The sequence below is a fragment of the Podarcis filfolensis genome (genome assembly GCF_964270895.1).
Source record: "Podarcis filfolensis genome assembly, chromosome: 14".
NCBI classification, from domain to species: Eukaryota; Metazoa; Chordata; class Lepidosauria; order Squamata; family Lacertidae; genus Podarcis; species Podarcis filfolensis.
Genome location: NC_139616.1, coordinates 46,216,898 through 46,240,865, shown reverse-complemented (window position 1 = coordinate 46,240,865; position 23,968 = coordinate 46,216,898). Strand labels below are relative to the sequence as shown.

The 23,968-nt window shown below is 51.2% G+C and overlaps 1 protein-coding gene and 1 long non-coding RNA gene across 4 annotated transcripts in view; one reads left to right on the top strand and one right to left on the bottom strand.

Moving 5' to 3' along the window:
- The window catches only part of LOC310749297, a 193,288-nt gene that overhangs the window by 5,400 nt on the left and 163,920 nt on the right, over positions 1–23,968 (bottom strand). The gene's annotated exons all lie outside the window — the stretch shown is intronic.
- On the top strand, positions 51–23,932 carry ALKBH5 (alkB homolog 5, RNA demethylase). 3 transcript variants are annotated; one of them, XM_083585819.1, is made up of 5 exons: positions 51–461; positions 2,213–3,361; positions 13,596–13,676; positions 18,421–18,576; positions 19,807–23,932. In XM_083585819.1, the coding sequence occupies exons 2-5, from the start codon at positions 2,625–2,627 to the stop codon at positions 19,988–19,990; spliced, it is 1,158 nt and encodes a 385-aa protein (XP_083441945.1). In that variant the 5' UTR covers positions 51–461; positions 2,213–2,624; the 3' UTR covers positions 19,991–23,932. The 3 variants fall into 3 exon arrangements, with proteins under 3 accessions (XP_083441945.1, XP_083441947.1, XP_083441946.1); XM_083585821.1 differs by having other exon boundaries at positions 449–760; XM_083585820.1 differs by lacking the exon at positions 51–461 and adding an exon at positions 507–764.

The window sequence follows — 23,968 nt, the reverse complement described above, 5'->3', positions numbered from 1 at the left end:
GTGGAGGAGGAGTGGGAAAGAGCGTCGGCATGCGGCGCGTGCGCAGAAGCGGAGCCGCCGTGGCGAGGACGCTCTTCAGCTGCAAAACGAGAAGCCGCTCGGCTCTTGGGGAGCGGGGAGGGGGGCGGGGCTTCGGCGCGCCTGCGCAGTGCGCGCCACTCCGAAGCGTGCGCCTGCGCAGTGGCCGACTCTTGCGCCGTGAGGAGGAGGAGGAGGAGGATGCCCCTGAAGTTATTTATAATGTCGGGCCGGCCGCTGGTGACGTAGCGAGGAGTTCGGGCAGCGGCGGCGGAGGAAGCGGCGGCAGCGGCGACGCCTCTTCCCTTCCTGGTCTCCCTCCGTCCGCCCGTCCTTCCTCCTCCGCCCCCGGGCCTCCGCTGCCATGGAGGGAGCCGGGCCGCCTCTGCCGCGGACGGAGCCGGACTCGGGCGGCGCGTGCTGAGGGGCCGGACTCGGGCGCGGTGAGCCGGGGCAGTTGGTTCCGGGGCGGACGCCTCTCCCCCCGCGCTTTCCGTAAAAGGCGAGAGCGGGGGAGAGGGGAAGCAGCCTCTCTGAGGGGGAGGGGGAGAGACCAAGAGGTTCGGGGGCGCCCGTCCTTGTCAAGTGGGGTAGGGGCTCCTGGAGGGGCCGGAATGCGGCCCCGAGGCTGCAAAAGGGCTTCCCAGCTCTCTGGGATAAGTTAGGATAAGGCGGAGATGCAGCGCCAATAGGTTCAGGGGCGGAGAAAAGGGGCCACTGGGTTCTGGCCCTGCCCTGTTAAGTGGGTAACTACCTCTGCCTTTTCTCTCGCCTTCCTCCGAGGCAGTGATAAGCTGAGAGGTCAATAGGTTTGGGGGCGAGCCGCCGTCAGAGGCTTTTTCCTTCCTTCCTTTCTTGCTCTTCGTTTTGGTTGGGATAGTGTGGTGAGCATCAAGTCAAACATTGGGGGGCGGACATGCATTCTTCCCCCTCCCCATGCCCTGTTACCTGGGAGGACACCATGGCTACCTCTTCACTTTTCTTTAGGAGCCTGGTGGGTGCTGGGGTTTTTTTTGGGGGGGTGAGGCAGGTTGGTCTTGGCTCCCCTCCTGACCTCCTGCTGCCCATAGAGGGGGCCTTGTGTCTCTTGGCGCTTTATAAGAGGGGTCACAGAGATCAATAGGCTTGCAGTGGGGCCAAGACTTTTATTTTTAGCCCCTGCTTATATAATGGGCCTCCTGGCTTACCCCCCTCCCCGTTTTCTTTCAGTTCGTGTGATTGGCTTTGAGCAGTGGGTTTGGGGATTGAGGAAACAGGCTAGGCCTAGTTATAGAGGGGTCCTCATGTCTCCTCCTGAGTGGGAAGCCAAGAGCAATACTCAATGCAGGAAAGAAGGTCTTTCTTTTCAAACTCTGACTAATTAGGTATTGGTACATCCCCCACCCCCTTCTCTTCCTGCTGGAGAGGATAATGGATCCAGGTGCATAAAAATGGGCTCTCCTTCCTGTCTCTTTCCCCTTCTTCTGAGAGGGTAACAGAGAAAGAAGTATAGACAGGCAACATTTCCTCTGCTGCCTTTCAACCTCTAGCTGTATGAGATTTTTCTGGACCTTTTCCCATTTTGATTGGGAGACAGGCAGCAATAGGTATGGGGGGCAAAGAAGGCAGTTATCCCCTCAGTGCCATACCTCTGTTTTTGGGGAGCGCTACTCCCCACCCAGTAGGTAGGGGGGCAACGAGCAGCAGAAAAGCTGTAGAGGGCGGTTCTGGAACGGGGGAGTGCCTTATTAGCCTCTCCTTTATGATGTGTGGGCCTGGTTCCTTTTCACCTGGAAGGAGTAGGTGATGAACAAAGATCAGGGGTGGAAGGGGGATGCCTTCACCATTTCCACCTGTTAACACAGGTCACCTGCTGGCCTCTCCTGTATTCCTAGTTGATGAGTGAGTTAGGGAGGAGGCAATATGTATAGAGGGAACAGATAATGCAGCTGAGTGAACTTCTGGTCTGTTCCTTGACCCTGTGCTTCTCCCTGCCTTTAATTGCAGCCACTTTTCCTACTCTTATCCAGGTCAGGCTTGGCCTGGAGTGTTTCCTAGGATACAGCGTAGGGAGGTTGACTCAGGTGGTTTGCATGCCTGGGAAAGGGGCTTCCCAGCTCTTGGTTCGGTGGGCTCAGATAATGTATCTTGCTTGTTTCTTTTATCTGCACTTTTCCTCCTTGCTCTTTGCTGACACCATTTTCTCCTCCCACAGATGGAGTGTGCTTAATTGTCCCGGCACTCACCTGCCAAACAAGATTGGTACCACTGGACGAGGAGACCTTGCATTCATCTGTCCGTTCCGTATCAGTACTGGAATGAAACTGAATCTGTAACTTTCTTCTCATTCTCGCAAGGATTTGTTTCCCCTTGCCCCTGCTGCAGGGACTTGGGGCGGGGTGTCTCAGAAGGGTGGAGTGCCTTACCCATCAGGAAGGGCACCTGGTTTGGTTTGCTCTCCGCCTGTGGAAGCTCAGCTGTAGGATTTCTTGGTTTTTCCTCTGGGAGATTATTCCACTAGGATAGACAATGCCTTGAACGGGGACAGCGCTTTCCCACTCACCAGCCCTACAAACCATTCACAAGGGAGTTCAGCAGAGGTGGCGAAGGCGACTGGGGAACTCACCATGGCTGGGAGTGGCTACACAGACCTGCGAGAGAAGCTCAAATCCATGATGCCTTACCGGGACAATTACAAGGGGGGCGGCACTCGAGACCCTGCCGAGTCTCCCTATGGAGGCTCAGGTGGAACTGCAGAGTGCAAGCGGAAGTACCACGAGGATTCCGAGTCGGAGCCCAGCGACTGCGAGGAGCACCAGCGGGAGGAGGAGGAAGAGGCCCAGAAAGTCAAAAGCGGCATCCGGCAGCTCCGCCTCTTCACCCCCGAGGAATGCGCCAAGATCGAAGCTCGCATTGACGACGTGGTCTCCAGGGCTGAGAAGGGCCTTTATAAAGAGCACACGGTGGATAGGGCCCCTCTCCGGAACAAGTACTTCTTTGGGGAGGGTTATACGTACGGGTCTCAGCTGCAGAGGCGAGGTCCCGGTCAGGAGCGGCTATACCCACGTGGGGAAGTGGATTCCATTCCCGAGTGGGTCCACGACCTCGTCATCCGCAAGCTGGTGGAGCAACGGGTCATCCCTGAGGGCTTTGTGAACAGTGCGGTGATCAACGACTATCAGCCCGGGGGCTGCATAGTCTCCCATGTGGACCCCATCCACATCTTTGAGAGGCCTATTGTCTCAGTGTCGTTCTTCAGTGACTCGGCCCTCTGCTTTGGCTGCAAGTTCCAGTTCAAGCCCATCAGGGTCTCTGAGCCGGTCTTCTTCCTGCCTGTGAGAAGAGGGAGTGTCACTGTGCTCAGGTAAGGAAACTTGCAGGAGGCCTTTCCAAGTCGTTGGCCAGTTTCAGTTCCTGAATTGATAGCTGTACATCCAGACACATTTGTGTATTATGTGTTGATTTTGTATAGCATGTTCCAAGTGCTAAATGTTTTGTGATCCTTGCTTGTCTTTTACAGTTGCAATTATTCCTGCCTTACAATTTCTGGAACAGAACCTAAAAGAGGAGGTGACTTGTGTGTTGGGTCTGCAGGTGACCTTACAAAGCAACATAAGTGTATCCCACTGACTGTAGTAGCGGTTTTCAAACCTGTCTTCTAGTCAACCCTAAGATGGTTTGAAATCTCATCCAGGAGTCCTCACTGATAAGATCTGTAATGATAGGACAAGCATCTGAGTTTGTTGCACATTATTAATCTTCTCTGCTATATGCAGATACAAGGACTTTGGGGTTGTAAAACATATCCTCAGCTTGTGATCAGCAAGAGCAAACAGCACAAACAGAACAAACAATGCAGAATGCAACCTGCAATGTGCAGGGGGTCCTCAGAATGCTTCCCAAGGAACTGTTGAGGCAAGGTTCATAAGAGCTAGGAGGAGCTTAGCTGGAGAGCACATCGGCCGTAATAGCTTGTGATAAATGCTACCCAGTTTCAGGGGTTCTGCCAAAACAAGCCTCCATGGTTGGAGAAACTGCTTCTCTGCAAGCATTAACCAGGGATTGGGGGGGGACCCCTGGCCCTCCAGGTTTGGCTGGACTACAAGTCCCATCAACTGTGACCAGACCATGCCATCTTGTAGTTAATGGGAGTTGGTGTCCAGCCATATTTGAAGGGCCACAGGTTCCTCACCCCTGCTAATTAATGTGAACTAAAGCAGGGCAGGTGAGTTTCCTTATGATGAAGAGACTCCCTCTCATCCCAGAGAGAAGGAACTCCAGAGAAGGGTAATGACTGTCTGCTGGAAAAGATTGAAGGCTTCGCTTCAGACTCCTGACAACAGGAGTCAACACAAAAGAAGCAGCAAGTCTGATTGGAAGGAGTGCTTTTTTCGCTCTGCCTTCCACTCCAGCTGGGGCACTCTCAAGCCAGAGCTCGATAGCTTGCACCTTGTCTGGGAATTTTCTTTGACTCACTGGGGGCGCCTCTGCCCCCCTCGCAGCTTGAGAAAAACGTGTTAGTGGAGCAGAGTAATTGTATCTCCCATGCAAACTGGTTGAGAGCTCTGTGGCTGCAGTTGATTCTCCGTAGTAGTATCATTCTGAAAGTAAAAACCCAATACAAGCAGTAGCAGTCCTCCTAGGAGTGAGTTAAGCCCTGCATGCAAAACCAGCAATTGACCTTCCCTGCCAGGAATTGGGCAGGGAGCCCTTGCTCACTGTACTCCTGAATTGCCGCTGGTGGTAGTGTTTTGTCATTTCTTGTTCACTGTCCTGATACCATGCAGTAAGGAAAGCTTTCATAAGGGGAAAGCTATCTCAAGCATGCCAACCCTTTAGGACTGAACTATTAGTGTACCCATTTTTCTGCAGGTGTTTCCATGGGTTTCTCCAAGCCCGTTTTCTGTTGGCTGTAGAGCCAAGACAGTTACTTTGCAATATGCAGCGCTGATGTTTTCTGTAGCACTCTCCTCTTCAATTCCTGGCTCTGCTTTTTTCTCTGAAACTGTGTTTACAGTGTAAATACTTACAGGTAACACTAGACAGCGTTAGTGCCTGTGGAAGAGCAACTTCTCTAGGAGCAGAGTGTGAAAGGGCGCGAAATGTTGGGTCAAACTGTATTTATAGCCGTGTAAGCCAAAGCCAGCTCTCCGCCAGGATGAGTCAAACATCCCTAATGGTTCCGCGTTGCCATGGCAAAGGGAGGGCAACCAACATTTTTTGGTCTGAGGAGTGAACACTTCTGCCAGTCTGAAAGGCTGCTTGAGGGGGTAACGTGATCCCCTGCTTACATTTGTAAAGCGATCTCCGCATGAGCCGGGAAGGAAAATCTCTCCTTCACATAAACACGGCCTTGCACAATAGTCCAGGTGCATCAATAATAAAGCAGTGTAAGGACTAAGCATTATCTCTAAAAGTGCGCACATTAACCAAGGCTCACGCAGAATTACATGTGGCAGGAACTTCCAGGAAGGGGCTGAGCAGCTGTGCACTCTGCAGTTGAAATGAAACTCTGCCTGATGCAGTTTGATAGCAAGGAGGTGCTAAACATGGGAAATTATTTTGTCAGTCTAACGAAAGGTCTGTTGCAAAATCTGGATGGCTCCCACCATGGTGTATGTAGATAGAATTGTTGGCCCTACCCATTTTTAAGGGAGATATAATTTATGATAATAATGGAGGCAGCCTGCAGCTTACACTGGTTGCTAAGCCTGCTGAAGCCACCTGCTTCTGCTGTGGAGTTGCCATGTGTGACTAGCAAGACTAACAGGACTCTTGGCATGCACCTGCCTCCCTGGCTGTTTCAGATAGCTGAAGACAGTGGCATCCCTTCAAAAAGATGACTATCTCTTCTTACCTTGCTCATCTGTGGTAACGTTGCAGGGATGCACCCCAAAAGGGGAAATTGGTACCCTAAGACCTGTCCCAGGTGAGCAGGCAAGCGGCTTTTCAGAAGCCTTGCTTTGTATTAATGAATTCTTTGCTTCAAGGGGACAGTGGCTTTTCCTTTTGTCCGAAGCTTTCTGCTCTTGATTCTGATAGAGAACCAGCCGCCCTGTTAGTTTTGCTTTGCGGCAACTATGTCAAATGTGAACCTAATTCATTAAGAAAGGAATGGCTGAAAGACCTTCACCTGTGCTTCAGAGTTGCCAAGTTGGAGGGAAGGAGTGGAATGGAATTCCAGATTATTTGACCATATGAGCTTTTCACGGATGGATGGGTGAAGTCCCCTCTGCATAGAGCAGCATGGGTCTACTGCAGTCTACAGTGTCTGAGTCAGTTCCTCAGGGACAGAAACAGCATTTCCACAAGTCTTTTCTAGTAGCAGAAATCTTCTAGAATTTCAGTAGGCCTACGGGTGGGTCACCGTGCAGCACCTTCACTGTCCTGTTCCAGCTTGCCTGGTTTCCAAGAAAAGAAGGCAGCATTAAGCAACTAGCACACTTTAAATGCAGAAGTTACTTCAGTTTGAGGGCAGCAGCTACTAAGCTTTTGAGCATTAACTATAAAAGGGCACCTTTCCAAGGGAGGTTGGCCTGAGCAGAAAGTCAGCACTGCCAGTGCAGCGCTCAGCACTCCTAGATCTGCTTGGCACTGCCAGAATGGACTAGGCCAGTGTTCCAGTCACATGGGCCAGCTGGGTATAAAAACCTGGTCAAGAAGGGAGGGAGTAGTTCTAAATACGGCTGCTGTCGAGAGGGCTGGCAGGGAGAACCTAGCCAAATAGAAGCAGTATGCTTGTTATGGCAACATGAGTCTTAATATCGCTTGGTCAGTAGCTTTTGCTGGTAGCGGAGAGGTTGATGCAACAGTTTGCTTTCTGTTTTCAGGAGTTATGTGGGCAGACACTTACGCTTTGCTCACCATCTTTGTTCTTGAGTGTCTTAAGAATGCAGCTTCCTAATTCTTGCCTCCTGATTGTTCAGCACATGACTGCTGTACCGCCCTAGCTGATATTTATATGCTTTTTGCATGGGAGGAGAGAATCTGTAAGCGCTGCTTCAAATGTTACGAAGAAATGCAGGGAATGGGAGACACAGTCCGTTGTGCTTCCTGTTCTCTACAACTTGGTTGAGAGGGGGGAGTCACTTTGAACTCTCTTGAGAGGCCTTAAAACAAGTTGATAAGATGCCTTTTCACAGAGTCTCCTCCCAGAAGACTTACCTGCTCCTAGTGTAAATGATCAGGGTTTTGCGGCCCTATTGGGAATTTCTACTCCTGTGAAATAGTGTGCAACTAGTTATAATAATAATAATAATAAATTTTATTTATATCCCGCCCTCCCCAGCCGAAGCCAGGCTCAGGGCGGCTAACAACATTCAAATAATCAAACAATCAAATAAAACAACATTCTAAAAATATTTCACTATAAAAATTAATTAAAATCAAGTTGATGGCAACCATTAAGCAAAACTCTGTGCAGGTTACCAGAGGAGGGAGTCAGGCTGTGCCCTGACCAAAGGCCTGGTGGAACAACTCTGTCTTGCAGGCCCTGCGGAAAGATGTCAGGTCCCGCAGGGCCCTAGTCTCTTGTGACAGAGCGTTCCACCAGATTGGAGCCGCAGCCGAGAAGGCCCTGGCTCTAGTTGAGGCCAGCCTAACCTCTCTGAGGCCTGGGACCTTCAGGATGTTTTTATTTGCAGACCGTAGGTTTCTTTGTGGGGCATACCAGGAGAGGCGGTCCCGTAGGTACGAGGGTCCTAGGCCGTATAGGGCTTTAAAGGTTAAAACCAGTACCTTAAACCTGATCCTGTACTCCACCGGGAGCCAGTGCAGCTGATATAGCACCGGATGAATGTGGTCTCGCAGCGAAGACCCCATAAGGAGTCTCGCCGCGGCATTCTGCACCCGCTGGAGTTTCTGGGTCAGTCTCAAGGGCAGCCCCACGTAGAGCGAGTTACAATAATCCAGTCTGGAGGTGACCGTCGCATGGATCACAGTGGCTAGGTCAGGGCGAGAGAGATAAGGGGCCAACTGCTTAGCTTGGCGGAGATGAAAAAATGCCGCCTTTGTTATAGCTGTAATCTGCGCCTCCATAGAGAGGGAGGTATCGAAGATTACACCCAAACTCTTAACGGACGGTGCTGGCACTAACTGCACCCCCGCAAGAGATGGGAGTTGCCCCCTCAGTCCCATATCGTCCCGTCCCAGCCAGAGGACCTCTGTCTTCGAAGGATTTAACTTCAACCGGCTCCCACGTAACCATCCAGCCACAGCTTCCAGGCATCTGGTCAGTGTGTCTGGGGCCGAGTCAGGATGGCCATCCATCAACAGATAGAGTTGGGTGTCATCGGCATACTGATGGCAACCCAGCCCAAAACTCCGAACAAGCTGGGCGAGGGGGCGCATAAAGATGTTAAAAAGCATCGGGGAGAGAATCGCACCCTGAGGCACTCCACACACCAGGGAGTGGCGCGATGACAATTCCCCCCCAAGCGCCACCCTCTGTCCCCGACCAGAGAGAAACGAGCGCAGCCATTGGAGGACTGTGCCCTGGATCCCCACGTCGGCAAGGCGGTGGTCTAGGAGTTCGTGATCGACCATGTCGAAGGCTGCTGACAGGTCTAGAAGAATCAGCAGCCCTGACCCGCCTCGATCCAGCTGCCTGCGGAGGTCATCTGTTAGGGCGACCAGAGCCGTCTCGGTCCCATGACCAGCGCGGAAGCCGGACTGGAATGGATCGAGAGCCGATGTTTCATCCAGAAACCTACCAAGCTGTTCAGCAACCGCTCTCTCAATCACCTTACCCAGGAATGGAAGATTCGAAACCGGGCGGTAATTGGACAGATCTAAGGGATCTAATGATGTTTTCTTTAAGAGCGGACGCACCACTGCCTCCTTCAGTTCCCCTGGGAATATCCCGGTGCCAAGGGACAAATTGATGATATCCCCCAGGGGGGCCCGTACCTCATCTGGACACGCTCTAATCAGCCATGACGGGCACGGGTCAAGAGGACAGGTGGTGGGCTTTCCAGCTTGGAGGAGTCTGTCCACATCGGCTGGAGATATCCGGTCAAAGTGGTCCAATACTGGACCCGAGGACAGTCGAGGGGCCTCCAGTTCATTTATTGTATCCAAATTGGCAGGAAGGTCATGGCGGAGCAACAGGACCTTCTCCGCAAAAAAGCTCGCAAATGCCTCACAGCTATGTGTCAGATTGTTATTTAAATTTGGCTGTCCTTCAAGGGACGTTAAAGACCTAATTATACTAAATAATTGCGCCGGGCGAGAGCTAGCGGATGCAATGGAGGCCGAGAAGTAAGACTTCTTAGCGGCCTTCACTGCCATCTCATAGGTTTTCATAAAAACCCTATAAGATGTTCTTGAGGCTCCGTCACGAGCACCCCGCCATACTCGCTCTAGCCGTCTGAGATCCCGCTTCATTTTCCGAAGCTCCTCGGTAAACCAGGGAGCCCGGTTTCTGTGGGGTCGCAGAGGGCGCTTAGGTGCGATCTCATCGATGGCTGCCAGGAGCTGGGTATTCCAGCCCTCAACAAGCTCAGTCAATGAGTCGCCAGGGGGAGCAAGGTCCCGCAAGGCTTGACGGAATCTATCAGGGTCCATCAGCCTCTGCGGGCGAGCCCAAATCGGCTCGCCACCTAAGCAGGGTGGGGGTGGAAAGTCAATCCTGGCTTTCAGAGCGTAGTGATCAGACCATGGCACTTTCATCAAAGGAGACATGATCACATCTATACCGGCGCCAAAGATCAAATCCAGCGTGTGGCCTGCTTGATGTGTGGGGCCCGAAACAAACTGGGAGAGCCCTAGTGTTGCCATGGAAGACACCAGGTCCAGAGCCTGTGAGGAGGGAGTGGCATCAGCATGGATGTTGAAGTCCCCCAATACCAATAGGTTAGGGAACTCCAAGGCCCAGCCAGCCACCGCCTCCAGCAGGCCTGACAGGGTGGCTGCTGGTGCGCTAGGTGGCCGGTACACCAGCCAGACAGCCAAGCTCACCTCAGAGCCCCACACTAGGCCAACACATTCAATGCCGGGGATCAGTGGCGATGGTAGAGCCCTGAAAGAACAATCTTCCCGGATTAATAATGCCACCCCTCCCCCCCGGCCCACAGTCCGTGACTGGTGGAGGACGGAGAAACCCGGGGGCGCCATCTCTCGTAAGGTAACAGTTTCCCCTTCGCGCACCCAGGTCTCCGTCACACAAGCCAGATCGACCCCCTGCGAGGTAAAGAAATCTCGCAGGGTGGCGGTTTTGTTGCCTATAGACCTGGCATTGCACAACACCAGTGACGGAGGTGAGTAATCCTTGCTCACCCTACCCTCGTCCCTCGGGATGGGGCGCAGATTGGAAGGGGTACGAGCATATCCGTATCTCGATCCCCTTCGCCTATAACATCTGCCCCCACCGCCATACCTCCCTCGCCCCTCCACGGTAGCAATCCCAAGCCTCATACTTGCCTCCATTTACAAAACAGAAAAACAAAACAACCAAAACAATTACACCCAAACAAAACCAATCCCCACCCCACTCAACATCGAACCCCAAACCAAAACAAAACGGAACAAAACAAAAATACATAGATAAAAACCACCATTCACGGTGGTACAACAGAATAAACAATAAAAACACCTTTAAAACACCTTAAAATATATAAAAACATCTTTAACATTTGCTGCAGCAGCACCGGTGTCCTCAAAGCTGTCACAGAGGTGAGCCTGGGCCCCGCCCCCTAGGCCCGATGGAGTTAGCCTGAGGAGGGAGCGGCCTTCCCCCACACTCACGGTGCAGCAGCAGCAGTGTCCCAATGCCTCAATGAGGCCTCTTAAAGCCGTGGCGAAGGTGAGCCTGGGCCCCGCCCCCTAGGCCAGATGGAAATAGCCTGAGGAGGGAACGGCCTTCCCCCACACTCACGGTGCAGCAGCAGCGATGTCCCAGTGCCTCAATGAGGCCTCTTAAAGCCGTGGCGAAGGTGAGCCTGAGTCCCGCCCCCTAGGCCAGATGGAAATAGCCTGAGGAGGGAGCGGCCTTCCCCCACACTCACGGTGCAGCAGCAGCAGTGTCCCAATGCCTCAATGAGGCCTCTTAAAGCCGTGGCGAAGGTGAGCCTGGGCCCCGCCCCCTAGGCCAGATGGAAATAGCCTGAGGAGGGAGCGGCCTTCCCCCACACTCACGGTGCGGCAGCAGCGATGTCCCAGTGCCTCAATGAGGCCTCTTAAAGCCGTGGCGAAGGTGAGCCTGAGTCCCGCCCCCTAGGCCAGATGGAAATAGCCTGAGGAGGGAGCGGCCTTCCCCCACACTCACGGTGCAGCAGCAGCGATGTCCCCGTGCCTCAATGAGGCCTCTTAAAGCCGTGGCGAAGGTGAGCCTGGGCCCCGCCCCCTAGGCCAGATGGAAATAGCCTGAGGAGGGAGCGGCCTTCCCCCACACTCACGGTGCGGCAGCAGCGATGTCCCAGTGCCTCAATGAGGCCTCTTAAAGCCGTGGCGAAGGTGAGCCTGAGTCCCGCCCCCTAGGCCAGATGGAAATAGCCTGAGGAGGGAGCGGCCTTCCCCCACACTCACGGTGCAGCAGCAGCAGTGTCCCAATGCCTCAATGAGGCCTCTTAAAGCCGTGGCGAAGGTGAGCCTGGGCCCCGCCCCCTAGGCCAGATGGAAATAGCCTGAGGAGGGAGCGGCCTTCCCCCACACTCACGGTGCGGCAGCAGCGATGTCCCAGTGCCTCAATGAGGCCTCTTAAAGCCGTGGCGAAGGTGAGCCTGAGTCCCGCCCCCTAGGCCAGATGGAAATAGCCTGAGGAGGGAGCGGCCTTCCCCCACACTCACGGTGCAGCAGCAGCAGTGTCCCAATGCCTCAATGAGGCCTCTTAAAGCCGTGGCGAAGGTGAGCCTGGGCCCCGCCCCCTAGGCCAGATGGAAATAGCCTGAGGAGGGAGCGGCCTTCCCCCACACTCACGGTGCAGCAGCAGCGATGTCCCAGTGCCTCAATGAGGCCTCTTAAAGCCGTGGCGAAGGTGAGCCTGAGTCCCGCCCCCTAGGCCAGATGGAAATAGCCTGAGGAGGGAGCGGCCTTCCCCCACACTCACGGTGCAGCAGCAGCGATGTCCCAGTGCCTCAATGAGGCCTCTTAAAGCCGTGGCGAAGGTGAGCCTGAGTCCCGCCCCCTAGGCCAGATGGAAATAGCCTGAGGAGGGAGCGGCCTTCCCCCACACTCACGGTGCAGCAGCAGCAGTGTCCCAATGCCTCAATGAGGCCTCTTAAAGCCGTGGCGAAGGTGAGCCTGGGTCCCGCCCCCTAGGCCAGATGGAAATAGCCTGAGGAGGGAGCGGCCTTCCCCCACACTCACGGTGCAGCAGCAGCGATGTCCCAGTGCCTCAATGAGGCCTCTTAAAGCCGTGGCGAAGGTGAGCCTGAGTCCCGCCCCCTAGGCCAGATGGAAATAGCCTGAGGAGGGAGCGGCCTTCCCCCACACTCACGGTGCAGCAGTTAGGTATGATGCTGTACATAGTTTTTGTAACACTGACCCCCCCCCCCCATTTTGGCAATGATGGCTTTCTGGCATGGGCTGGTGGCCAACTGGCGGAGCCCACCGTACCTGACAGAAATTTTTGAAATCCGTTGCTGCCCAAGCAAGCTAGACTTCGTCCTGTGTTCTCCTTTCCCCCACATCCACCTTCCTGCACCAGCATTCTACCTGTTCAGGTAGATGCTTACCTGAGCCACTGGTCTCTGCAGCCCGAAAAAGAACAAAGTTGACTCTTGGGGAGGGAAGGTGGGAAGATTCTTACACTGGGAATTTGAAGACTCCTGCAAAGCTGGCCCACACTACTGCATTTGATCTGTGGTGATGGATGGCAGCGAGGGTTTGAAGTAGGTGGTGGAACCACGCAAGCAATGGTCTCTGTGGCAAATATTTTTATATGGCTTTCTCAAGAGCAGGGGTGGGGAAGCTCTGGCCCTCCTGATGTTGTTGAGCTCTGGCTCTCATCATTCCCTGCTGTTGGCCACACCAGCTACAGCTGTTGGGAGTTGGTGACCCCAGTCTAGAGGATCTCAGGGCAGGTTGGTGGTCCCAGGTAATATGCAATCAATCCCCGATATCTCGAGATAGGACTGGAAATGTCCTCTGTCTGAAATCCTGGAGAGCCACTGCTAGTTAACAATACTGAGCTACCTGGGCCAATGGTCTGTTTCTGTATAAGGCAGATTCCCACATGAACCTGAGAAAATGGCCTTGTCCGCTGCATTGGTGGTGAGCCAGTGTGGCATAATGGTTAGAGTGCCCGCATAGGACCTGGGAGACCAGGGTTCAAATCCCCACTCCCAAAACTCAATTGGGTGAGCTTCGGCCAGTCCCTGCCTTAACCTACCTCAGAGGGTTGTTGTTTGGATAAGATGTGGAGGGGGAGAGCATTGCTACCCTGAGCTCCTTAGGAAAAAAGGTGGAATATAAGTGAAATAAACTTAAATGGTGGGCGGAGATGTTATGAAGGGCTATAAGTGTTGGCTGAAGTTGTAGACGGAGCTGTTTGATCACCAGTATAGCTGGATTGGGGCTGGAGAGAAGCAGGAACAGATACAGCCTTTTAAAACTTAAGTTGGCTTGGTTTGAAATCCCTCTTGGATCTTTCTCTTCCACAGTGGTTACGCAGCTGATGAAATTACACACTGCATTCGACCACAGGATATCAAGGAGAGGAGAGCAGTCATCATCCTTAGGAAGTAAGTGGTGAAGCGTCTTTGAAGAGAATGTAATTTGTATATGTTTCTGAAAAGGGGGAAACATCCTTTCACATTCTTGCTGCTGCCAATACTTTGAGCAGCTAAAACTGGTAGCAGCTAACGCAGATGATTCTGTCCTGGCTAAGCAAAATCACTTTCGAACTTTGTGAGACATAGCTGTTTCCTTGCTCCCATTTATGAGGCCCATGGTTTGTTTGTTTTTAAAATGTTAAGCCGGGCCTCCTTAACAAGATGCAGGGAGGAACCTGGGGCACCTCTCGATGACCCAGTAAATCCTGGGAAACCGTAACTCTGCTGGGAGGCCGAGGAAGTGTTTTCTTAGCATTCTCAAAACTTCCTGCCCCTTCCTAGCACTTAACTGGTAAAACACATTGTGGTCTGTTTTGAAGGCATGCAGCCAGGAAAAGTGGAAAGAATGGACTAGCCCCACTAAAGCTTCCTTAAAGTAACAGCGCTTCCTGCCCTTTCCATTGGCTCGCACACATACACCGGTAGGAAGCAGAGGCTTGGCTTTGCAAATACAACTCAGAACAGCAGCCTTAAGAGGCCTGAGCAATTGTGTGCTCGATGTGGTTTTGGTGTGAGAGAGTTTGAACCCCCCTGACGTGTGGTGGGCTCACACAGTTGGCTTAAAGCTGAAGGTATTCGCTGCACAATACAAATTTGGAGCTTCTCGCGGCACATTCTACGCCACAGAGCAGGATCCCCAAATTTAGACCTCCAGGTGTTTTTGGGCTACAGTTCCCATCATCCCTGACCCCCCTGGTCCTGCTAGCTAGGGATGTTGGGAGTTGTAGTCTAAAAGCAGCTGGAGACCCAAGCTTCGGAAACACTGTTATAGAGTAATGGTGGGCAACCTGCAGTCTTCCAGGTGTTGTTGAATCCCAGTTCCATTAGCTCCAGCCAGCATGGCCTGCGGTATGGGATTGATGGGAGTTGTGATCCAGTAACATCTAGAGAGCCCAGTTAACAGTGTGTGCTGCTTTCCTTATAGAATCATAGAATTGTAGAGTTAGAAAGGAACCCCAAGAATCATCTAGGCAAACACCCTGCAATGCAGGAATCTCAACTTGATCATACATGACAGATGGCCATCCAGCACCTGCTTTAAAAAGGAAGGAGAGTCCGCCACCTCTTGCAGGCGTCTGTTTCGCTGTCAGAAAGATCTTCCTGATGTTTAGTCGGAATCTCTTTTATTGTATCTCGAAGCCATTGGTTTGGATCCTAGCCTCTGTAGCAGGAGAAGACAAGCTTGCTCTATCTTCCATGTGACTGTTAGGATATTTCCGTTCCACCTTAAAAGGGAGCAGGCTTTGTGAGTCACAGAGTCTGCGTATTTCCTGTTCACAGGATGTTTATGTTTTCTATTGCTTTCATTTCTCTCTCTGTGCCTGAACACGCAAGCAGGCAGTCATGTTTTTTCTTTGTTCTGACCAACGCTGAATAAACTTGTAAATATGCTCTCCTGCCGTGCATCTTTCGCTGTGTGAATTCTGCTGAAAGAGCGTGCATCAGCCCAGGAATGTGGCAAGTTATTTCTGGAGCTCGTGTCGCTAATTGCTAATACTGCGTGTCTACGGGAGATCGATGAACGTCCGGAGACGACGTGGAGTCATGATGGACTTTGTCTCCCTGGCAGTATCCCAACAGTGACAGCCCTTTAGATAATTGAAGATGGCTATCTTACTACTCAATGGGACGCGGGTGGCGCTGTGGGTTAAACTACAGAGCCTAGGGCTTGCCGATCAGAAGGTCGGTGCTTCGAATCCCCGCAACGGGGTGAGCTCCCGTTGCTCAGTCCCAGCTCCTGCCAACCTAGCAGTTTGAAAACACGCCAAAAAGTGCAAGAAGATAAATAGGTACTGCTCTGGTGGGAAGGTAAACAGCGTTTCCATGCGCTGCTCTGGTTTCAGTGTTCCATTGCGCCAGAAGCGGCTTAGTCATGCTGGCCACATGACCCGGAAAAACAAATGCCGGCTCCCTCGGCCTGTAAAGTGAGATGAGCACCGCAACCCTAGAGTTATCTGCGACTGGACTTAACTCTCAGGGGTCCATTACCTTTTACCATTTTATTTTACTCCTCTCGGTTTCCTCTTTACCAGGCTAAACATACCCAATTCCAACAACCATTCCTCATAAAGGCTTGGTTTCCAGACCCTTTCTTATCTTGGTCGCCCTCTCACAGGAGTAGATTAACCCCAATGCTGCCCTGCAGGCTGGGTTTGCATCTTCACTCGAGAGAGTTGGACTTGTATCCATGATTTGTGGAATCCTTGGCAGGGAAATGGGAGAGTGTCAGGTTGCTAGTCTGCTAGTGGCCCTGGTTGTGAGCAGTGTCTCCAGTAACGTGCATTGGACAGGGAGCTCAGGGGCTCCAACCCTTATAAAACATGGCAGCTAGGGTCAAACAATCCTCCGGCAGTGTTCATAAGACTCTAGGGAAGGTTCTTTTCCATGTCTCGCACTTATACTTCTGCTAACTCAGTACTTGCTTGAGAACAGAAGTGCGTAATGAGTAAACTAGCTCCGATTCACTTCGAGTGGAATTTTCCAGAACAGCCTGGTAACCGGCATGGTCATAAAAACTTCAAGGCAGTGGAAGCATAGCAATATTTATGGATCCTTCCTGCATGCTCGTGGCTGCAGAACAGCCTGGCGATCTCTGAGGCGGAGTTGGTGGAGCGACCAAGAAAGAAATTGGCTTTCAGCTTAAGAGCAGATGGAAAAACACGAGGCTGTAGCTCAGCTCCCAGCTAGTTTCAGGAGCAGGTTGCAAGATTATTTTACCCCTGTACTGTTAGTTTGGGACAACCTCTTGAGCTACTTAGAACTTTAAGGAATGTGTTTGCCTGATGAGAAATGGTACCTGGCAACGTGTTGAGGGGCAGGAGGTAAGCAGAGCTCCACCTCTGGTTTCTGAGCCTGCATTAAATGCTGCTTGTAGACATTCAGATAACAGGGTTTGGTCCAGCTGAAGTAGATCAACTGACTGATCGAGAACTGGGCAAGTGTGTCAGAAGTGTTGGTTTTATTTGGGCAGTTAAAAAGATTCAGACTTGTTACTTATGCAAATTACTTAACAGTTTGGACAAGTAACTTCTAAGACATCTTTAGTTTTGAGAGTGTTTGGTAAGGTTGCTATAAACATCAACAAGTCTCTGGATGGTCCACCCCTTTTGGCTTTTATCATGGAATTGCAATATCTCTGTTTAAGAATAATAATCATGAAATGCAAGCCAAAAGGAAGCAGAGCAGCAGCGAAATATTAAAATGCAAAACGTCTGTTTTGGAAAAGTAGTTGTGCTACGTTGACAGCAGGCAAGCATCCTCTGGCACTGAGACTTCTTGGAATATTTGACAGGCCTCTTGACTGGTGTGCCACTCCTACAAGCTTCGATGCTTTTTTCTTATTATGGAAAGATTGCTTCACAAATGCTGGTTTCTGCTCCAGTGCCAAACGCTCTGCTTGGAATCATGCAGCGAGAGAGGCCAGCAGTCAGGGATGCTGGGAACTGTAGTTCAACAACATCTGGAGGGCCACAGGTTCCCCATCCCTGCCCTGCAACCTGCTACGGATAAAGGACATGGCTTCCTTTCTGTGATCCTTGGACGACCTGTCCCCTTCCAATTCCACTATGGCATGTATCCGTTTGGCACTGTGGGTTAAACCACAGAGCCTAGGACTTGCTGATCAGAAGGTTGGCGGTTCGAATCCCTGCGACGGGGTGAGCTCCCGTTGTTCGGTCCCTGCTCCTGCCAACCTAGCAGTTCGAAAGCACGTCAAAGTGCAAGTAGATCAATAGGTACCACTCCGGTGGGAAGGTAAACGGCGTTTCCGTGCGCTGCTCTGGTTCGCCAGAAGCGGCTTAGTCATGCTGGCCACATGACCCAGAAGCTGTACGCCGGCTCCTTCGGCCGGCGAAGATGAGCGCCGCAACCCCAGAGTCAGTCATGACTGGACCTAATGGTCAGGGGTCCCTTTACCTTTACCTTTACCTTAAGGTTCAGCATGTGGCTTCTAAGACAAATGGGCAGAAGAAGCAGGGTGGGCCATGCAGAAAGCTCTAGTCCCATTTGTAGCCCCAGGAGCAGCGTTGCCCTATGAGTGCGTGTCTCAGGTCCCAGTCAAACTCGTGGTGCCAGAGGAGGGGTCCTGTGGGCGGGTGTAGCAGGGGAAATCCATAATTCTGTCCTAGAAAGCAGCTTCTGCAAATCAATAAACAAACGGCTTCTGCACATGCATGCAAAGTTTGAGCTGAAAGCATACACGCTGCTTTTTTCTGTCATGTGGGCTGTGGAAGTCTGCCATTTCTGGGGCATCTGGGGTTTCTTTCGGAAGAAAGCTGGGAAAATCCAACTAGAGTGTTCAACTGCATATATATCAGTGAACTGGCGTCAGATTCAATTTAGGTCAGCATTTCTGTAAATGTTAACTGACTATCATGCTAGGCGAGTGCTCTGGTTGGTGCCCAGTTAAGATACATATGAAATACGGATTTCAGGGAGGGGAGAGGCACTTTTAAGTTTCCTCTAGCAACAGATAGGGAGGCCTGACTTTTGCTCATCAGATCACATGTGTGGCATGTGGCCGCCTCCTCTGGCCTGCACCCCGAGGCAAATGTTGAAAGTTGGCACAGTGTCTCTTTAACACAAATAGTGTCTCCTGTTCCGATGCATCCGGTAGAATTAGATGAGCATCACTTTTGTGTCTTAACCCTTCCAGGACCAGGCTAGACGCTCCCCGGCTGGAGACGAGATCCCTGAGTAGTTCTGTGCTGGTGCCAGGGTATGCCTCTGACCGCCTGTCAGGAAGCAACAGGGACCCCATCCTGAAGCCAAAGAGGTCCCATCGCAAAGCAGACCCAGACGCTGCTCACCGGTAAGTGAATCCGCAACGAGGCAGGGCAGGAGGGTGGCAGCTGCGCATCATAGAGAGAGGCAGGAGAGCTGCTGAGTTGTGTGGTTTTGTGGAGTGAGGAAGGAGTGACCTATTGCTTGGCTTCTGCTGGTTTTTGCATGTGACTGTAACCCACGGTTGGGAAAGTCCACTTCATAGCCCTGCGGGTGTCAGTCTTTACACTCAAGTCCAAGTGCCACAATTAATGGAATTGTGCAGAAGCAGTGGCTGCTTCCGGTTGCAAAATGAGGTTTTGGTTTGGAATCTGTGAGTGGGGAGGCTGGTATTGGCACAAAAGAGGCAAACCTATTACCTCCACTCCTCCTGTGTGTGTGCTTTGCAGGTGGGGCTGTCTCTGCCCTGGAAGTAAGGCTTAGATGCTTCCACAGAGACACCCATCCATAATTTCTGACCAGCGTGTGTGGATATAATTTGGCTTTGGAGTGGTGTTGAACTCTTCCCATGTGGTGCAGGCATGTCAACCGCTGTTTGCAATACAGCGTTTTGGGGTTAGGTCAAGGGTTCAATGAAGGGGAGAGCCCAAAATGTTGCTGGAGGTACACAACCTCCAGATGTGCCTAAAGTATCTGTTTGGATCTTTGCATTGTTCATCTTCCCTTAGCCTTTGAGGTAGGGTAGACAATGAGCCCCAGTGACAATGAGCCCAAGTGCACCTTGTCACTTGGATGGGGGAACCTGTGGCCCTTTAAATGTTCCTCGGCTCCAACTCCCATCATTCCCATCCAGTTGGGCAGTGGTCGGGGATGATGGGAGTTGGAGTCCAGCATCATGTGGAGAGCCACTGGTCTCCCACCTCTGGTGTAACTGTTCCAGTGAAAAGCAGCAGTTATGAGGGTAGTGCTAGATATATAATCTAATTCTCAATGGCACCTTAGACCAGTGCTACAGTCGCCACAAGGGAATGTCTAGGCACTGTTTTCCCCCAATGTTGTTGCCGATTTCGTTTCAAACAACACACTAAAACATCAAATAAAACAAGCTGGAATAAAACAAATTGAAGCTTCAAGGAAAATCTTTTAGATCCTTCTCTAAGTGACGTTTTGCTTTCCCCAGTCGCCAGCCGGACATCCAGAGATTTCCACGAAGTCGCAGTTGGACCGGCGCCAGTCGCAAAATGAGCCTGACTAATTTCTAACTCTGCCCCGAATCCTCTCACTGGTCTGTCTGTCTGTCTTTTTTTCTTCTCCTCAGACCTCGGATTCTAGAAATGGATAAAGAGGAGAACAGGCGCTCAGTCCTCTTGCCCAAGCACAGGAGGCGGAGCCATTTCAGCTCTGAGAACTATTGGCGGAAGTCTTACGAGTACACGGAGGACTTTGACGAGGAAGAGGAGGACGGCAGTCCAGCTCGGAAAGTGAAGATGAGGCGGCACTGAGGGATTCTGTTCTTTCACCCCCCACCCCTTCCAACAGAGATATTTGAGCTGATGAGACTGGCCTTCAGGCTGTGAAATCGTATCTTCCCCCACCCCTCCTCCCTCCCACCCCCCTTGGCTATTTCTCATCTAGCTTCAAGGTTGTATTCTCCCTCACCCCCACCCCCACCCCTTTTACGCTGAAGAATGGATCTGGAACGGATCTGGCTTTTTTCCTTTTTCCTTAAAGAGAGGCAGCGGTGCTGACCGGGTTGTATCTGCAGCCACCTGCCCTCTTCCCCTCTGCTCCCCCACCCCCGGGCAGTCGGCCACGCCCCTCAAAAGCGTGGAGGAGCAGCTTGTCTTTAAAGGGGCGGGGAGAAAGCTTATGTTGTTCTTTGAGGCGTTTGGGCTGGAGTGGATTTTGAAGATGCCAAAAAAAAAAAGTGGTGCGTTGAGTTTGCCGAAGGAGTTGAGAATATTCGTTTATGCTCTTGGCGCTGCTTCTTCTTGGAAACGTTATAAATGCAGCGTTTCTCCTTCCCCACCCCAATCCTCACACTACCAGCCGCGTGGTGAAATGCTCTCTGTATCGCCACCCTGCTCCGCTCCACACCAAAGGGCTCCTGATTTCTGAAGCCGACGGCCATGTGAATTTATTTTCCTCACTGTCATTTCAAAAGCCGCCTCCCTCCAGCAACTGGAAATCTAAAGCTTTGCGAACACCTCTTCTTCTTCTTATTTTGTTTTTTTGGTGACACCGGATGACAAAGCGTTTAGGACGTGTTGCACTTTAGTGTCAGGGTTTATTCCCCCCTCCCCTTGAAATGCCATATAATTCTTCCCCACCCCTCTTCCCCAAAACCCTTACTTGCTTGGGCTAGCAAGCACCTGTGTTTTCTGCGCTGCTAATGAAAAAAAAAAGGATACAGTCGTGTTTTCTCTTTCTGTGAAGGATGCACAGTGGTTCCACATTGGGGCTGCTGTTTGAGGGCTCATTGAGAGGCGGGAGGGGGGCAACTCTTGGAGGGGGAGGAGCTGCTTGGCTGGAAACCTCAGATTCTGCCGAATCCCTCACACTAACAGCATAGGGCCCATACCTAGCATTTTCTGTATAAACATAGTTATTTTGAAGACATTTACCCGCTTTGTTTCGGTTGAGGCTTTCCTTCTCCCCACCCTCCTGGAAAACCAGACTTTCCGTCTCTCTTGACACTTGAAAACGATGCTTCTGTGGCGGTTGTCCGTTCTTAAAGGTAGATGGCCCCGGGCAAACACTCACCGTCAGGAATCCAGACTGGGCGGGAGCTGCGTCTGTGTGGGGCAGCCCTCCTCCCTTGGGCAGACTCCCAGTGAGGTGGGTCTTGGGATCAGTGAAGCAGGAACGTTTAGGCTGCCCCATGCAGAAGGCGAGAATAGTGGGTGAATTGGCATCCTTTTCTGCTTCTTCAGTGACTTCAGGCGATGGGCTCCCCTGGCTCCTGGTCTTGCACCAAAAGCATCTTGCTAAAGGCATGTCAAGACCTCGTGTTTGGAGCTGCCAGCTGGCCTCTTAACTTGCTTCATGCTTCTTTCCTGCTTGAGCCAAGCCCAGGAAAGCACATCCTGTTGCCCCCAAAGAATTCAGCTTTTAAATGTTAGGTCTTCTCCCCAATGGCTGTAACCTCTCTCTCTCTCTCTCTCTCTCTCTCTCTTTCTCTCTCTCTCTTTCTCTCTCTCTCGCTGCTTCCTGCTTTGCCCCAGCCTGGAAGAGTTTTCAGCGTTCAGGAACCAGGTCAGAACCTGGGTTCAGATCACCTAAGAATCGCCCTTATTTTTTTAAACCGCACACGAGAAGCCCAGCTTTCTGAACCAAAAATCTGTGGTTCAAAACGTCCGCCCTTAAGTATCCTGAACTTCATTTGTTCTTCTCAACTCTCATACCTGAGGAATTCTCTTTCTCTCTCCCCCTCCCACCCCCCCGCCAACCAGGTTGCACGTGCCTTTTTGCTATGATCTATATACCTCATAACCATCAAATTACCTTATGCTTTTGACGGGCGAGGAGGTTTTGACCCCAAATCCCCAGACGCTCCTTGCCTCCTGTGCTTTATTCAACAGGGGCTGGTGCTCACCTCCTCTAGAGCTTGCTCCGCTGGGATGGGCCAACCCACCATATTGCTACAACACGTAATATAATAATTATTATTTTTAATAATTTGTCTTCCCTCCTGACTTGCCACCAGAGTGGAACCTTTTTGCTTTCAAAAGAGTTATGGCTTCATCATAACACCAGTTTTCCTTCAAAGTTCCTTGGGGCGTGTGGGCTGCTCCCGCTTGCTAGTTTGGTGGGGCAAATGTGTTGAGCTTGGCTGTTCCTTTCTCCTTCGCTACAGGTGAGGAGGAAGCAGGATGCAGGTGGGACGCCAGATTGCCGAAAGTTCCCAGAATACCCTGGTCTGCAATGCTAGGCTGTTTCTGCGACTGGCAGTACAAGAAACATCAATGCTTTTTCTATTTTGCCAGCACGCCATCCAAGAAAATGGATGTCAGTGCTTTGACTAATCTTAAGGACTGAAGGGCTTTAGTAGATTTGCAGCCTTCGAACTCAACATCCCTGTCAGTTTAGTGTATTTTCCCACCAGAATTTGGGTTTTATTTTACTGCAAAGTTTTTTGTCAACACCCCACACGACTAGTTTCGTTTGACCCGCTCCTCTTAAGTGTTAGAAAACAGGTTTCAGTTTTTGCTTTGTGATTTGCCATAACCGAGATGATGTTGACTCGTGGGTGAGCATTCCAGATCGGATTTTTCTCCCGTAAAGAAGGCCTTTGCTTCTCTGCGCCCCTGCTGCATGGGCACTGAACCAACCATACGGTGAGCAAGGAGGCAAATGGGTGAATCTTCTTTTCTCTTCTTCCCCGCATCCCACCTTTGGTGCCAAGCACCTGGTAACCTTGGCAGAAAGGCATATAGGGAAAAATGACGCCGCAATAGTTCTGTTGGCACTTTCTGGTTCTTGCACCTGTTTTAAAAGTTTTGGATTCCCCTGTCCATAAAAACCACTGAGGCCAGGGCACTTGCCAGCTGCCTCCCGAAAAGTTAGATTTTCCTGGAATGTCACGAAGGAGGGTAAAAGCCAGGGACTGGCATGTACTTTCTCCCACTTCCCTGCAGTTTGCTTTTCTCAGGCACCATCTGCTGTGGCGATTGACCCAGTTCTAAGGCGCAGTCTGATGGGATTAAACAAAAAACGAAAAAAGCTACCCCGTTTCTGAGATTGAAAAGTGTTGACGGATGCCTTGGTTCCTTGTTTCTGATGCTGTTAGTGTGAGGTTTGATGGCAGCCAATCACTGGTAACAGGATCCAGCCACAGCCCCTCACCCAGGGTCAGGCTGCTTTTGAAATTTTGAGGTTTGTGTGGTTTGGGATCTGTTTCCAGTGATTAGCTGGGGTTTTTTTTTGTTTTGTTTTAAAAAGCACCAAGTACGGATGTGCTGGAGCCTGAAGGCAAAACTTGCTCCAGAGCGTTCCTGGGTTCCTCTCCTCCTTGCACCTCCGCCCCCCTCTCTTCCCAAGCACACACTTAAAAAAGAAAAAGGAAAAAAAATTAAAAAGTTCTGGCTGACTTTTTTGTGTTTTTTTTAAAATGGAAAAAAAAATCTAATTTTTTGTTACAAATAAAATAAGTGGCAATATTTTTTTCTGTAATTTTTCATAGGAAAAAAGTGTGATTTGTAAAACCAATTGTACAGTTCTGAAGTTTGAAATACACAAAATCGCCGTACTGCGTGGCACGCTGTCAATGGGGGAGGGAGGGGAAGGGAGAGATTATTTTCCGTACAGTACAGTGTATTTGGGGAGAAATCTTTTAATTCGGGTTGATTTAGGAAGAGCTATAGTTCCCTGTCAGGGTTTGAAATTTCTTTTTTTTTTTCTTGTATAGAATGCTGCATTTAACTAAATAAAAGCCGAAAGCATCACTTGACTGAGTTAAGGTGTTTCCATATATATTTGCT

Bases quoted from the DNA above. Each gene is read 5' to 3' on its own strand.
- ALKBH5 (XM_083585819.1), top strand. From the start codon at position 2,625: ATGGCTGGGAGTGGCTACACAGACCTGCGAGAGAAGCTCAAATCCATG. The intron at 3,362-13,595 runs GTAAGGAAACTT...TCTCTTCCACAG, and splicing joins GGGAGTGTCACTGTGCTCAG to TGGTTACGCAGCTGATGAAA. The intron at 18,577-19,806 runs GTAAGTGAATCC...TCTTCTCCTCAG, and splicing joins GACCCAGACGCTGCTCACCG to ACCTCGGATTCTAGAAATGG.